The 16,888-nt window shown below is 42.3% G+C and overlaps 1 protein-coding gene across 1 annotated transcript in view; it reads left to right on the forward strand.

The window, feature by feature from the left end:
- The window catches only part of SMPD3 (sphingomyelin phosphodiesterase 3), a 243,645-nt gene that overhangs the window by 186,397 nt on the left and 40,360 nt on the right, over positions 1-16,888 (forward strand). The window contains exon 4 of the mRNA XM_090063297.1: positions 14,683-14,758. Coding sequence (XP_089919423.1) covers positions 14,683-14,758 — 76 coding nt within the window. The remainder of the gene's footprint in view (positions 1-14,682; positions 14,759-16,888) is intronic.

The raw sequence follows: 16,888 nt of genomic DNA on the forward strand, positions 1-16,888 counted from the left end.
AATGCTTTTCCAGTCTGCACTTTGCATAGAAAGTAAGAACAAGCCATTTCTTTTGCTCATGGAAGGTGCAGGAATAATCTGTAGAGTATTTTTTGGTTTGAGTCATAACATGTTTTTAGCTAAAGGTTTAACACTTTTACAAGTGTGAACCTAACATAAGATGTATCATACTGAAGCAGACCAATGGTCCATCTAGCTCAGTATCCAGTCTCTAACAGTGGTAGGAGTCTCAATGCCTTAGACAAAGGGCATGTAAACTGGGCATACCTAAAATGATTGATCCCTCTGTTCATTACTGTCCCTAGTAGCCACTGTCATTGATTTAGCCAGTGGATACAGCTCTGACTGTTCTGTTTAATAGCTATTAATAGTCGTATTGTCCATTAATTTGTCTAGTCCCTCTGTGATGGTTGTGCCTCTTCGAGGTAGTCTACTAGTGATCCCACAACACTGATTAAGGGCCAACCGCTTGCCTTCTCATCTGCCACGCCTTGTTGTTATTTGCTTGATTGGAAGATTTTAATCAAGCGGGAGGCTGCCTATTTTCTGTCTCGGTGCCCGAGGCACTTTCTGTGGCTCCTTTCCTCCCCTTACATCTGCGAGGCTTGGGCTGCAGTGTATCTGACATTGTTCAGGTCTGCTCTACTCTCTATGCCACGTGGAGGCTCTCTGGCTTGTCCCTCAGCCTGCGCCCTCGCCGGCGCCCTCTACCTTGTCTCACAGCCCATGCCCCTACCGGCGCCTTCTAGCTTGTCCCGCACTGCCCGTTCTGGGGCTTCTTGCCAGTGCCCGCTCCAGGGCTCCTCGCTGCCCCCTTTACTTGGGGCTCCTTGCTCCTTGGCTCCAGGGCTTCTCCCTGCCCCCTAGCTCTGGGGCTGGGGCCAATGCATCCCAAAATGCTGCACCCTCGCCAGTGTCAGGAATCCCTACGCTACTGTGGAGTCCCTATGAGGCCTCCTCCACCTCTAATAGCCTCACCCCGTCCTCCAGTCAAAACAGTAAACACAAGAACACAAAGCCCCCAGCTACAACATAAAAGTTAGACCATCCGGTCAAACAAGAATCAATCCCTACCAGAGAGAGAGTGCACCAACCCCAGCAGCAACCAGGGGATGTTCTCACCATCAGAGTTCTCCCCTTCGTCTGCACTGGCCGAGTTCCTCCTCCCTCGGTCGCCAGAGGGAAACTGCCCTCCTGCCTGGGCTTAAGAAGGGCTAAGCCCTGCCCCTTCCTGTCTCTAGGTTTTACTGGTTGCCCTAGCAACCAGCACCTGTGCAGTCCTGGTGACTGGCAGCTGAGCCTCCCCCTTCTCGCCACTAGGGGTCTCTCCTGAGCTGTTTCTGCTCTCAGTCTCAGGGCACCTGAGTGCTCTGTGACACACCTCCTCCCCTTCAACTCAAGACTCACCGAGCTGATCTTCATTCTTGCGGGTGTTGCCTCTGCCTGGACTCCTCTCTGGGCCTTTCTTCTGGCACCTGACAACCCGGATACAGGAGGCAGAGGTTTTCAGGTGCCTCCTACTCGCCTTTTCCCCAAGGGTGCACCATGTGGGATTTGTTGGGAGTTACCTGCCACAGGTAGTCACCCCACATTAGCCAGCCTTGGTAGGGTGCACCTAGGCCTGTAGGGCCCCGGACTTGACGCATTCTTCAGCCGGGACATTAGACGCTGTATCGTAGCTATGGAGGGGTCTGTTTCTCTGAGGCCCCCTTCTTTTTTTCTCTTCCCTTCCTTCACGAGGCGCTAACCTTTCTTCTCTTGTCTTCTGACAGGCCGGCCCTGACTGGAAAGGCTGGTACTTAGAGGGGTCATCCTGCCTCCCAGTAACAGGGTCATGTTTCCCTGCCACACAAGCCCTCTTCTTCTTTCTTGTCTGGGATCCTCCCGGTTCCCCAGGCCCCTCTTCCTCCTTGTATTGCCTTGAGAAGAAGTCACCATTTGTATTCAGGGTCCCTGGGTGATGTTTTATCTTAAAACAATATGGCTGTAGACTAAGGGCCCACCTCATCAGCCATGCATTGTCCGTTTTCATATTTTGTAGCCAACGTAAGGGCATGTGATCAGCGTGAACCGACGTCCTAATAGATAGTACCGGAACATTTCAATAGCCCATTTAATCACCAAACACTCCTCTTCTATCATGGCATAATTCCGTTCTGGTGGATGTAATTTCCTACTTCTGTAAGCTATAGGGCGTTCTTCTTCTCCCTCTCTCTGCATCAATAGCTACTTCTGAGGCATCGGGCTGTACTTGGAATGATTTATTAAAGTTGGGTGTATATAAAAAGGGTTGCAAGCACAGTGCGTTCTTCACTGCTCGGAAAGCCTCTTCCGCAGCCGGTGTCCATCTCACCTTGGTAGGAGCCTCCTCCTTTGTCATCTCTGTCAAAGGCTCTACCACCTCCACAAAATGAGGTACAAACCTCCTATAATAATTGGCTAACCCCAAAAAGGCTCTCACTTGCCTTTTAGTATGAGGAGCTTGATACCTCTGTAAGGCCTCCACCTTGCTTAACAATGGTCTTACCCGTCCGCTTCCTACTAGGAATCCCAGATACAACAATGGCCTGCATGTAACTCTACATGTAAAAGAAAGAGTCCATTTAAAGGAATGGAGGAAGACTGTCAATACAACCAAAGAGACATTAGCAGAAGTAGCTAAAAAACAAAATGAATGCAATAAAAAGGATGAGCTGCTTAGTAGGGCTGGGTCTTGGGAGACTATGCTTTGTCTTTGGTGATGTTTTGTTCTAACACTGAATTCCCTATTTGTTTAAAACTCCCTCAGAAAAAAAGCATTGCATCTGTTTGCAGATTTTACACTTTCTTTCAATACCCTTTAATGCTATTTTAGATCAAAAAATGAAAGAGGAGTATGACTGGTACAAATGTTCTTCTGTGCTCAGGATGCTGGCTAATAAATCAGCTTGCCACCTGACCGGATGAAAGCAAATACTAGTGGGACTGTTGTGTGCATTCATATGAGAGTCATGACCTTTGCATTATTAACATGAGTACATTCATGTACAGACACAGGCTTTCTTTTTCGTTAGTGGGTTGTTCTGCAGCTGGATATGTCATAAATGATATATAAAAGGGAATGTTTTATCCCTACTAGGCAAGGTAGAAGTTCAAGTAATTTTCACTTTAGACAAACAGTCTGTATTTATAATCAGATGAGGTCTTCCCCTCACCCCTTTGCAAGTATGGACTCTGCCTTACATGCCTACCTAGCACAGGAGTATGTGCCTTAATCTCGCTCCACTTCCCTGCCACTTAAAATCCAATTCTCTTTCAAGCAAGATATGATTTTTTTATTCTTTTGTGAGATCATCTGTCATTTTCCCCAAATTCTTTTCTACTGAGGTACATGTTCTGGAGTCCCAACAGACCATCAGTTCCCCTTCTTATCATAATATAGCTGGCCAATAGGTCAAGTAGTGGGAAAGCACTGTAGTGAGGTTTCCTAGTACCTAGACATCCTTTCATAAGCACAATATGCTGCAGAATAGTATGTCCACTTTTACAATATATATTTGAATCTGTTCTCTAGTTCCTTACAAATAAGGTGTTAATGCATACAAGAGGAGATTAGCAGACAATAACAATCTTTATGAATTAATGTTGTTGATTTGGAGAAAGAGACAAGAAAACATATAAGCTTGTTCCCACAAACATTTTACCTTGTATTTAAGTGAGTAGAAAAATTATGTCATCTCCATGTAAGGTTTCCCTTGCTTTATATGGGTTCTGTATATGCAAATTCACTCTTATGAAATGACCCTTTTTATACCAAAAATTCATTATATGTGAGGTAAATTCAGTCTTTATGTGATCAGTGTGATGGAAGCCCACAGTCAGCTGCTCTGTGCAATGCATTGTGGGAGTGATGCATACCAAAATATAGTCTCCTGTGTGGATCTGTGCTCCTGGATCATTGTCTGTGACACATGTTTCTGTAGTTGCCATCTCCATTACAATAGTGCCCTGTGCTTGTATGTACTGTCTACTGTTGGTGAGTACCAAAATTGTCTTGTAAAAGTGGTAGAAATAGGTCTGGGGGTCAATATAGTCAAGTTCTTAGAACGTATCCCTATTTGTTACATTATAAAGTGGGTTCCCTTTATGTGAATTCGAGTTATGCACTTTTTTCCAGGAATGTATGTACAGCATAAAGCAAGGGAAACCTGTAGTCTTAATTCAGAACTCTAATGTGAGAAGTTCCTTTTCAAATAGATGTCCTCAGCTGTGTTTTCTTCTGAAAAAGACCACTAAGGAAAGCTGTCATTTTAGTCCCACTGAGAAAAATGAGAAATGGCAGGCATTTTGAAATGAGACCGTTCTTCCTGGAATTTTAATGAGGAGATTGTGTCCTTCAATATTAATTGGAGGAGAAACCTTTAGCTATGAAGAGTAATGAGTGAAAAAGTTACCATTTATCTTAAAAGAAAATATTCAAATGTAGAATATGCACAAGATTTCAGTGGGTCTCAAATATATCATAGTTAAGGTTTGGCAGAATTTGATTTTTATTGTTTTTATAATTTCAACAGATATTACCAATGTTTATTTTTAAGTATTTATTTCAATTTGTATTGATTTTAAAATTTTCAGGCTTGAATAGTTTAACTGCCACCGAAATGAACGTAACTACTGTAGGACTGTCGCTAGCTGAGCAACAGAGCTGCCATTAGTCCTGGATCTGCTCACCCATAACTCCCTCATCTGCTTTGTCACTTCCTCTTCTTTTGTTGCCAGTACCCTGGGGTTTCTGACAGTTTCAGTCCAAATCACAGTCAGCTCAGTTCTGTAGGACTGCTCCCTCTTTTATTACACACTCCATCAGTCATCATTTTTTACATCCCCTTTCCATAAATTTCTATTAATCCTGGAAATATTTTTTCAGTGGTCTGTGTGAGGTGAGATAAACATGTATCAAAGTTTACCAATAAAAATCTAATTTTGACAAACCTGATCATAGTGGTCTTCTAATACTAAGAATATTGAGGATAAAAATAAGCTTTTTGCTAAATTTCTTTTTATCAATATGCCATTATAAATCATTCCCAAATTTATTAACTTTAAAATTCTGAGAAAATTTAATATTGTATTAAAAAAACTGTGCACTGTAATCTTTTGAAGGATATGTTATATTTTCTCACACAGTATTGAAAATAGTAATTTTGCTTTCATCGCAAACTTAAATTCATCCTTAATTATGGGTTTACTACTGAGGTCTTCATAATAGATTATAAAACAGTCAGGAGCTCTGAATGTAGTCATTCTATTTCAAGTCTGCATTGAAATGTACATTTCATCATTTGTGAATCCTTTGGCATTTCTTTTAGCTGATCAAATAGGAGTTCCCTGAATCAGCTCCTCCAGAGAGCCATTTTCTTTTTTATTACTGATGTGAATACCTTTTAAACTTTTTCATTCTCTTACACTAGCTCTTTCCATTTCTCCAGAGAGAATTCTCTGTCTCAATAGCACATTCAGTAAATACAGATTGCAGTAGAGTGATAATATAGTTACAGATATCAGAAGTTATCCTTGCATTTTGCTTGCATGACTGAAAGGTAGGCATGATACCAGCATAAACATGGAACATGCATTAAGCATTAGGGAAACAGTGTGCTGCCTTATTGCTCCAGCTACTGACCCGAAAAGGTTTAGTTTAGATTTTTGGACTTTCCTTTTTGAATCTCCAAAAACATGAAGCTGCTTTTACCTTTTTCTCTGGCCCTTATCCTTCATTTTCTTGATTTCTGAAAGGTCCCCTGACCACAATTCTCAGTATTTACTTAAGCTAATGGATTCTTCTCAATAGCACCCATTGAGCTTCATTACAATCAGCTCCTATTCCACATCCATTATTCATAGATGTCATAGATATTTGGGCTGGAAGGGACCTTGGAAGATCATCGAGTCCAGCCCCCTGCCCAGAGGGCAGGAAGTCAGCAGGGATCATAGGATCCCAGCAAGATAGACATCCAAATGTCTCTTGAAGGTGTTCAAGGTAGGTGCTTGAACTACCTCCGGTGGCAGCCTATTCTAAATCTTGGGGGCTCGGACAGTAAAGAAGTTCTTCCTTATGTCCAACCTGAAATGGTCATGGAGGAGTTTGTGACCGTTCAATTTTTGTCATCCCTTGGGATGCTCTGGTTCCCCCAAATCCTGATGAGCACCCCTGATAAACTTATAGGTGGTCACCAGTTCACATCTGAGCCTGCGCTTTTTCCAGGCTGAAGAGTTCCATAGCTCTCAGCCTTTCATCATAAGGTCTGTTTTCCTGACCCCCTTCTTCTGCACTGGCAGATAGTTTCTTGCTCCTGCCATTTACTCTTTTATAATGCTTTCTGTGTGTGACATCCATTCCAGAGTTTTCCCCTGTGGACCTACCACTCCATCCCTAGGAAAGCTCGGAAACATCAAGCTCCCAGTCCAAAGTAAACAGATGTGCTAGGACTCCAAGATGGATTTCAGCAAAAAAGGGAACAATTTACTTCTTTAGGGTTGGTAATTGGGGGGACTATATATAGAAAAAGAGCTTGCTGCTTGTTTTCTGAACCTAAAAAGATAATTTGGGCTGATAGTTGAGAAGTTCATGGGGGGGGTTTTCCCCTGAATCGGTTGGCTCATGCCAGCAATTAGCTCAGTGTGTATAAAAGGGGCACATATTGCTATGCGTGATTGTGTTTAGGCAGCTTTTAAAAACAGCCCCATTTAAGTCATGGAGTAATCTAAATATTTTACAGCCACTTAGACTCTCAGCTTCTGTCATACAACTTTAATGCAAGGATTGGCTAAAGTCCACTGGGGCTGGATGTGTGAGATGCTGGTATCTAAAAGAAACTACCACCATCTCCATTCTGATGCAATTAATACAATTAAGTAGCATATTCTTCCTCTTTCAGTGACAGATCAGTTAAAACTACAGTGCAAAAAGGCAAGAACTCTAGTTGACAGACTATATGAAAAGCAGGCTTTATTTAAATCCCTTTGTTAATGGCATTTACAATATCCAAACAGTTGCATATTCTCCCTCCCTTTAAACTCCAATGTACTTTATGCTTCTTGCTGGTCATGTTTTCATTTGCTATTGTTCCAATATCCAACTTATGTCCTCCTTCAGTGTGAAGTCAGCCCTGTGTCATTAACTTGGAGCATTAGTTGGTCTGGAAAATAGCAAAGAAAATTTTGAACTAATCTCTCCAACATTTTAACTTTTATATTTAATTTCTTTAAATGTAATGTGCTTCAATAATACATTAATAGTAATTAATTATTAACTTAATATAACTAATGTTTCTTCTTTAGAGACTATAACAGATCCCTAAAAGCAAGAGATAGACAGGGCTGCCAAAAGAGTAACATAAGAATTTTTGCATATCTTGTATAAGGCATCTAAACTGAAAAAGAAGAACCATAGGCAAACAGTATTTAAGAATAAAATATCACTATTTTGGAAGCTACATGAGTTTAATTATTGTTTGTACCTTACCTTTAGGATAGAAATGATTGAATTGCCAGTTGGGGTGGCTGAAATTTTTTCCACTGCAATTATTTTTGACAGAAAATTGGGTTTTATCTAAATTATTTTTTTCATTAAATGTCTGCTTCCTGTGGAAAACCTTCCTTTTTGTTGAAAAGCTAGACAGACAAACACTGGTTTTGTTTTAGACATTTTGACTCAAAGTGTTTCAACATTTCTGCCTCAAACTATATTGGGTTAATTCAACATTAAATTGATGTTAATATAATAAGATAGTTTTCAATATATTTTAAGTAGTAGTTCAGTTTATAGGTGGTCCAAACACTGTGATTTTTCCTAGTTCTCTTGGAAATCACTCCAGTCTATCAAAAAGATTTTCCTAATATTCTGCATAAATTTTATCTTGTAGGTTCTTCTCATTACTCTCATTTATACCCTTCAGTAATTCCATTTTTCATGGGGAAAAAGGTGGTAGGTACTATGGTCTGTACAAGAACTTGTAGTTAATGGGTACTTTGCTTCAGTTTTTCACCCATCCCATGGGACGCCCCTGCCCACTGTGGATCGGGGAGCCCAGATGAGGAAGATTCCTTACCCTCCATCGAAGCTGACCTCATGAACAGACACCTAGACAGGCTGAATACCTTCAAGTCAGCCGGCCCTGACGGTTTACACCCAGGGGTACTCAAGGAGCTGGCAAGCATCATAGCTCAGCCCCTGGCACAGATCTTTGAGCACTCCTGGTGCTTTGGTGAAGTGCCCAAAGATTGGAAGAAGGCCAATGTGGTGCCTATCTTCAAGAAAGGTCAGAAAGTAGATCTGGCATGCTACAGGCCCATCAGCCTGACTTCTATCCTGGGGAAGGTCTTGGAAAAGATGATCAATGACCCCAGGTGACTTCCTGCGCTTCGGGCGGGGGGCTGGACTTGATGATCTTCTGAGGTCCTTTCCAGCCCTAATGTTATGAAATCTATGAAATCAAAGAGGCCATCCTTAACAGACTAGCTGATGGCAATATCCTGAGGGATACCCAGCATGGGTTTCTTGCAAATAGGTCTTGCTTGACCAATCTCATTTCCTTTTATGACCAGGTGGCCTATCACATGGACAAGGGGGAAGAGTTTGATGTCCTATATCTTGACTTTAAAAAAGCTTTCAATCTGGTATCCCACGATCACCTCTTGGCAAAACTGGCTAACTGCAGCCTCGACCTCACCATGATCCGCTGGCTGGGGAATTGGCTCCATGGTAGGGCCCAGAGGGTGGTGGCTGATGGAAGCCAATCATCTTGTGTGCGGTCACCAGTGGGGTGCCTTCAAGAGACATTTGGAAGCTTATATTGTGGGGATCCTATAATCCCTGCTGACTTCCTGCCCATGGGGCAGGGGGCTGGACTCTGATCCTCTGAGGTCCCTTCCAGCCCAAATGTCTATGAAATCTATGAATTAACTTTATCTCACCCATTACATGCAGCTGAGTTGTGGAATGGGCATATAGTACCTTATTTATTCCTCATAAGTGAAGCCCTTTGGCCCACTCATCACATGTTGCTCTTCTTTGAATCCACTCCAGTACATTTGTGCTTTTCTGGCACAATGATACCCTAAACAAGTCTAATATTGTATTGCATGTGTGTTCTTTTCTTCTGACTACAAATTGAAAAATAATGTTGTATCTTCACTGTCATTCAGACTGGATACAAAATTCCTGTTTGTGAAGTCCTCAACAAAATATGGAAGTAGGTAGACTTACCAACAGGAGCACAGTTGACATAAAAAGCAAAATTGTAGGACACACAGAAAAAAGGAGAAAATGAAGTGTCAGAGAAGATAATTTTCTTAACCAATAAGAGGAATTTCAGCTTGTGTATGCGAGGTAATAGACCAAATGTTCAGTCAGTTTTTCAGTGCTGACTAGCCCTTAGAGAAGGGGTTCCCAAACTGTGGTATGTGTACCCCTGGGGGTATGCAAGACATCTGTGGGGGATACACAGGAGAAATTGTGTAATGGTGGATTTAATTTTTGGTATAATAATAATTGGCATTTAAGCAGTTAAAACATAAAACATATGCTGGTAGAGTTACACCAACAGCTGGTAAATCTGGATAGTGGTATGCAATAAGAAAAAGTTTGGGAACCTCTGCCTTAGAGAATGTCTTTGGAAGTGGTTGAAATGTGATTTGTTGGAACAACTTGAGAAATCACAATAGAGGAATTGCTCCAATTAAAGACAGTAACTTCATTAGATACTTTTTCTTCTCTTCCACTGTCATTCTTTTTTATATCTGTTTCAAATCAGGACCTTCTTCTTGATGAAAAACGGCTTGCAATCCAAAGATTGTCCACCTCTATCCCAGCTATGCAGTTAATCCAATAAAATTTATCACCCTCAGAAATTCTTACCTCTTGCATAATTCCTGGACTATCACAGCTGCAACATCACTTTATCACTATCAGAACACTTTATTCATTCCATACCTGCAGTCTCTCAATTTTAATTCAGTTTTTGATAACCATAGAGTGTAGCAGGATACTGTGTAAGGCCACTATAATTAACTGCCCTTACTATATGTTAGAAAATGTTTAAAAACATAAAGGCATAATTCAATAATTATTGTTTATTTCACTAATAGACTGAAAAAGGTCCATACCCCATTATAGAGGCACTTTGAAAATACAGTGGAGCATCCACATGAATAAATATTGAGCCTGATCTTGCAATGAAGTTTTGAATTTGCTGGGGGTGCGTTTTCATGCCTTTCTTTGCTTTTACCTTTAACTCCCTTGCTAACAGGAGACTCAGAAAGATGCAGTGGTAGGCCACAGTATGTTTTGTACTGGGGGCTAAATTTTGCCTTTAGGCACATTCCAGGCATGCAGCACTAGGAAGCATTGTACCACAGATGCCCTTTTTTGATGAGGAGAAAAAAGTAATCTGCTACAGATTAAAGTGGTACTTTGTGCTGTATAATACTGTCACTGCTTTTAAATTGTTCCATGTTAAGGGTTATATTATATAGCGGTGATTCTCTTGCAGGATTGCAGGGCAGGGGCATTTGCTTTCTGCCTGCACGTATTCATGTCCACAATGCAGTGGCGATGCATAGGAGGTGCATGTGCACCCCCTGAGAGCGCCGGTCCACCACCTGACTGGCCACGCTTAATGCTTAGGTAATGGGCAGAGGGGGCGGGCAGGAGCACCGGTGTCCCCCTGCAAGCGCCGGCCGATCACTGCTCCCAGAAGTGGCCGCAGCCACTCCCAGAAGCGGCTGCAGTGATCACAGTGATAGGTCGGTCTGCAGGACGACCCCCTCCTCCCTCCCACCCCCGTTGGCAGGACTGGTCATGGGGGGCATGTGCCCCCCCAGCTAAGGTGGCACCAGTCATCCATGCACAGTGGGGAGCATTGCAGCTGGAACTTGATGTCCTCATATTTGAAAACATTAATTGAATACATCTGTGCTCAGTACCTTACTGTCCTGTATTGTTCTGTGTGGCCACAATGGGCCCAGCTACAATCTAGCCCCTAATGTTGCATGATAATTTCTGAAGGCTGCTTAATTTAGGTCAGTTCCACTACATATGCAAACTTACTCCCTCATTGGTCAGTGCATGATGTTTCACTATAAGTTCCTGAATGCTATAAAAATCAATTCTCCAAAGCCAAGCCAAAAAGGTGGCTTGCAGGTTACTCCTGAGAAGCTGTTGACAACAATATTTTTAGGAGAGAGAACATGGGCTGTTTGCTGCTGTCAAGCTCAGTTACATGACAAGAAAACAGTCTGTCTTCTGACAGCCGTCCTCAAATTTGACATATAACACACTTAATCCTGAAATATCCCAAACAGGTAAATCCTCCCTCCCTTGTCATATGCATAATACCACAAACTCCAACAGAGTTGTGTGCTGAGTGAAAGTCAGCATGCTTTTGGGTGTTGTCCCACTTACTGGCATTGAGCTGTCTCATTGAAGCATGTGTGTCAAATGTACAGCCCACAGGCTGGATATGGGCCACAGAACCAAGTCATTAGATCCATGGGGTCCTGAAGCAACTAGGAATTTGGGGGCAGGCTGAGCAGGGACAGGACCTACCATCCATGCTGATGCCATGTGACTGTAGCAATGAGCTACATCACCACAACATCATGTAGATGTGCCCACTGACAATTTCAACTTTCAAATTTAAAATCTCCTAAATTTCCCCACAGCTTGGAAATAAAAATGGTTCAGCCTATTTTGGACAAGAAAAGGGTTTTAAAGAGCATGTTTTTCCTGAAATTAGAGAAACATTTCTTGTGATTTGGGGGTTTTTTTAAGATGAGGAGGACATGTTTATCTCTTCTCAGTGGGAAATAGTAGAGACTTGAGTTTCACTAGAGACCCAAGGGTGCAAATATATGTACCTTTTGGTGGTCAAGTGAAGATCTCATTTGATTTGGCTGATTTGATTTGCACTGGTTTGTGAATTTGTGCTATACAAGGGAGGCTTTTAAATTAATGATCCAACAGTGTTCTTTTGGCATGGTGCTTGCTGCTTAACAAGTGGCAGAGGGCCACCTCTCCACCTGCATGCACATGGCAATCAATAGGAAGGAAGGAAGGGAAGAACTTGTGGGAAGGTGTCTTCTGGAGTGGATGACACCCAGCCTATGCAGAACTCACTACCTCCCAAGATTGCTTCCTAATCTGCATTCTGGGAGAAACAGCTGTCTTAGAGATAACTGCTAACCAGATCCAAACCTTTCCTAACCTCCTGGCCCTCCCATCCCTTTGAAAATTTCAATGCAAATTATATGTCCAAACTGTTAGCTCTACTGATACTAACTTTTCAAAACAATTACATACTGTTTCATTAAAATGCCTTGAATAGACACTCTTCATTGAGCAACCTATATATATCAGTCCCTCTGTAGAAAAACTTTACCAAACTACCACAGAGAACATTTCCAATAAACTGTTTGAAAGTGATAAGAGTAACACCACCAGCACCCATATGAAAAATTGGTTAAAAGAGGAGGTTGTGGATAGAGTAAGATGTTTATCTTTCGCAGAGAATGGAAAAGTAATGAACACTAACAGGATGTTATAAGGCACAAATGACTTTTAAATTCAATTTCTGCTGAGCCTGATTTCCAACTGTAAGGAGAATGGAATATTCTTGAACAACAGAGAAATGGGAAACCAACCAAATTGACAACATTTTAACCATTTTAGATGCATCTTAGATTTTTATGTCATATGACATTTCAAGCCACTGTAATCAAGCCTTGTCTTCTAGAAGGCAACAGGAAAGCTACAGGTTTTATTTTTTGAGTCCCAGCTATATTTTTTCCCTTTGGATATTTTCTTTAACAGTCCTTGTAGCATGTTACTATTGGACCCTAGACAGGAAAATCAAGCATTCAAACCAGCTTCTCTTCTCTGTCCATTCCGGGCCAAATCTTGGTCCTACTCAAATCAATGGAAATTTATTTTAATAGGGGCAGGATTTTTTTCTGTTAGTTCCAGAGTTATTGAGTTTTAAAAAAATGCATCTTAAGTAACTTTCACAACATATTTGTATTAGCATGCTGTGTTCTCCCTTTGTGATGTCCATATGCTCCAGTGTGGAGAGCAAGCCAAACTTTTCTGCAACCAATGCTTTTGTGGCTTTCAGAAAGCATAATAACTCACTACCCTCTTACGTGATTGGTAGTGGAAGGGTGTGATGTGCATACAGTATGTAGGTTTAGTTCTGTCATTAGTGGATTTCCAATTAGGATATGCCTATTGAACATGTCTTTGTTGGGAAGGTACAAAGGTAAACCTCCAAGATGGGAGAAGTTCCCAATGCCTGGGAGAGCACACATGTTGTTGCACATGTTTAAGGAGTGAGGCCTGCTTGGGAGAGCAAATGTTGGCCCTATCAACATTCTTCGAGTGTGCCCAGCAGTGCTGGGAAGTGGCCGGGGGCCAGGACAGAGGGGCAGCAGTGACATCCAGTTGCAATCACAGTGGCAGAAGCCACTTTTTTCTGCTGCCCCCCTTCCCCTCCCCCAGTCAGTGCCCAGGGCAGTTGCCCTGTTCACCATGCCCCAGTGGCCCCCAAGAGGTAGCTAAGGAATAGTCTTTTGTCCCATGAGGGCAGCACAGCAATTCTCTCTAGGTCATGCAAAGCGGGAGTAACTTCTTTACCTTTCTACTGTCACTATGCAGCTGCATAAGGCTCAATGGGATCTAATTCTAAATAAGCTAAAAAGCCTAAAGCCCAACTTGTTTTAAGTGCTAACCGTCTAGCATGTTTGTCTTTGAAGACAAGATGGAATGCTATTTGTGACAGTATATTTATAGCTCTGTGCCTTAGGATCTAAACAAGAGAAATTGATTTGGTGTGTAGTTGTTGGGCATCTTCAGCTTTCCTGGAAGCCCTGTCTTCTGTGTGGCATTTGTACGAGCAAGTGAAAAATTTACATTTTCCCTGTGCAGGATGATAGACTCAGGGGCTGCTGCTATGAAATTCTGCAGGAGGAGAATGCAAACATCTCATTGAACCATAACAAAGTTCTCCAACACCCCTCAAAAAACAAAAAGTGCTGCAAAAAGGGTGAAAATGACAGCCATGAAAACACTGTGTGCGGCATGTTGGTAGCACTTTTTGCTGAATTCTTGCTTTCTATAAATGTTAGAATCAGGCTTCTCATTAGTGCATTAGCACTGTGTCCTGTAGTCCCTTTGGAATGGTACTGTAGTTCTGCACATGACATAAGGGCTCGGGGGAATTGTGCTGGTAAACTGGTCAGAGGTAAATAACCACCAAGAGAAACAAAAGCAGGCAAGGCAAGCTACAACCAAAAACCCAGCAGGAGAAACGAAGGCACCTTGTCCATCCTCACTTTGTCCATCCTAGGCAAGTAACTTGAAAGGCTTTGTACTTAAAGTGGTAGTAGACAGGAGGGGAGATAGGCAGTAGATTGATTCATAGCAAGTAAGGCTACTGATATGTCAAAATCTACTATGGTTTCAATCTCCCAGATTACTATACAGTCTTAAAGTGACAGTGGATGAAAGGAATGGGAAGAAGAGGGAGTGTTTTCAAGGGCAAGAAAGGGGCTTCTTCCACACAGCGTTCTGCACATGACAAGGGGCCTGAGCACAGTAGTATCTATTACTTGACCCTTAAACATCCTCTTTCTTCTTTTTTTCCCCAGGTGCAAGTGGGAAGTACACCTCAGGACCAAAGAATTGTAGGATACATTTCCTGCACTCACTTGCAAGCTCTGGCAGGTACTGTTTGGATTTGCTTTTCATGGTTCTGCTCTCAGTGTTTTTTTCGTTCTACTCAAGAGTTTTAATACAGGAATGGTGCATTAGCAAAACTCCTCTTCTCCTCCTGCATTGGAAACGGAAGGCCATGTACATTGCAAAGTGATGGAAAGGGAAAACAAAATGCTTGCAAGGGCTAAACTTCTTAAATTCTTCTATCACTTCTTCGAGGTAACATATGAGACTGTGGCACACCAGTGCAAGTATGGTGAGATCTCAGGACCTGTTCCAATGCAATCCTAAGCACCTTATGTTGTCTCTTGGGCTCAGACATGATCATTGGTACTGAGATAACTCCTAACATTTCTCCTCTGAAGCATATATGTGATGGTGCTTGGGGAGCCAAAGTTGTCATGTGTTTGTATATTGTGCTGTAATTCTCACTGCCACAGAGAGAAGAAAAAATCACTTGTTGGGAACAGTATCATATTTAGATAGGAATTTTCTGTCAGTGTTTGAGATGGAAAAATGCAATTTCTGCAAAACATATTTTTCCTGTGGGAACATTTAAATAAAATGTTTAGGTTAAAAGTGGGGTGACCCAAAGAGAAATATTTTGTTTAAATATTTTGTTAAACTCCAGCTGAAACTCCAGTTAGTTAATTTTCAGTTTAGCATTAAAGCAACAACAAGATACCATAGGGCTTTATGTGCCATACAGGCCTAGTTTATCCATTATGCAGTCCCTGCACTGAAGAGCTACAGTGAATCATGGGAAACATCATCTAGCCTGGCAAGAAGGCCTTGAAAAATGAAGTGGGGCATAAAGTATATGAACTGCATCTTCCTTGAAGTGCTTTAGTAGCTCACAATTATTTTCTTTCATTTGCAAAATAATCAAATTAGAAGAAACCCCTAACCTTCCTTCCTCCATTTATCTCCTATAGAATAAGCAACATTATTTTAGCAAATACATTCTTAGTCAACTGGCATGATTATCAACATTTTAAAAGTATTTACGTACAGTAACATACTTTTTTTTTCAAAGTGCCGGGAGCTAGGGTGGGCGGGACAGACATTGCCAGGGCTGGGAGAGCAGGCAAGTGTCAATAGGCTCTATCTATCCAAACTGCAACATGCAATCATTAAACTATAATATACAATTAAATATTCATCTTTTAATGAAAGAAATATACATAAACCAATAATGGGCAGGTTGCTTAAAGGTCAATTATTTAAAATATTCTAAAATCCCTTTCTGGCCCTTTTCTGCTTACCCCCAGACATGTCTGCTCCTATATTTAATTACCTTATTTCCCCTTTTAATCTAGCAACTTTGCTCCCTGCTGGTCAGCAAAGCCCTCCCCAGTCCACAGTGTATAGTAAATGCACAGTGATCCAGAAGAATTTTGTCATTCGTGACTTTGGGACCAAGATTTAGCCAGTATGTTTAAAAAATGAATGGAAAGGAGCAGATGTAATTCTTTTACCATAAACATAAAAACATTTTTTTTTCTGGAGGAAGGAAGTAGGGCTGTATGAAGCTTCACGTGCTGATTTGTTTCAGAGGAGATTTGGCCTGATTCGGTGGCCGAATCTCCAAATCGAATCAGGAGAGCAATCAATTCGAAGCTCTCCGAATCAATTCAGAAAAGATTTGGAGAGGTTCAGTGATTCAGGCAGTCCCTGCCCACTGCAGCAAGGAGCTGGAGCCAGACTCTGAGCTGGTAAGTAGAGGGCGAGGGAGGGGAGCATGGAGGAGGGGAACATGGGTGACCCCTGCCAGGCCCCATTCCCTGCCTGCTCCCCCATCCCCCCATGGCTGCCCTGCCCAGCCCCAGCTCCCAGTGCTTTAAAAAAAGCCCCCAGTCACTGGGTGCTGCTGGGTAGGGGGGAGATCCTTGCTGCTCCCCACTGCCCCATGCTGCATGGGGGCTCTGCACAAGCACCCTGACCCCCTCCCGCACTACCCCAGCTCCCTTCCTCCCACAGCTGCCCCGCCCACCCCAGCTCCGGCCCTTTAAGAGAAAAAAACCCACCAAAAACACCCCCTGGACTCACCAGCTGCTGCAGCTGATTCAGGGCTTTGAGGGGCTCATGGCAGAGCCCCCCCATATGGTGTGGGGCAGCAGGGATCATCCCTCACCAGGC

Source organism: Crocodylus siamensis, chromosome 9, assembly GCF_052110815.1.
Source record: "Crocodylus siamensis isolate JL-2025a chromosome 9, ASM5211081v1, whole genome shotgun sequence".
Taxonomy (NCBI): Eukaryota; Metazoa; Chordata; order Crocodylia; family Crocodylidae; genus Crocodylus; species Crocodylus siamensis.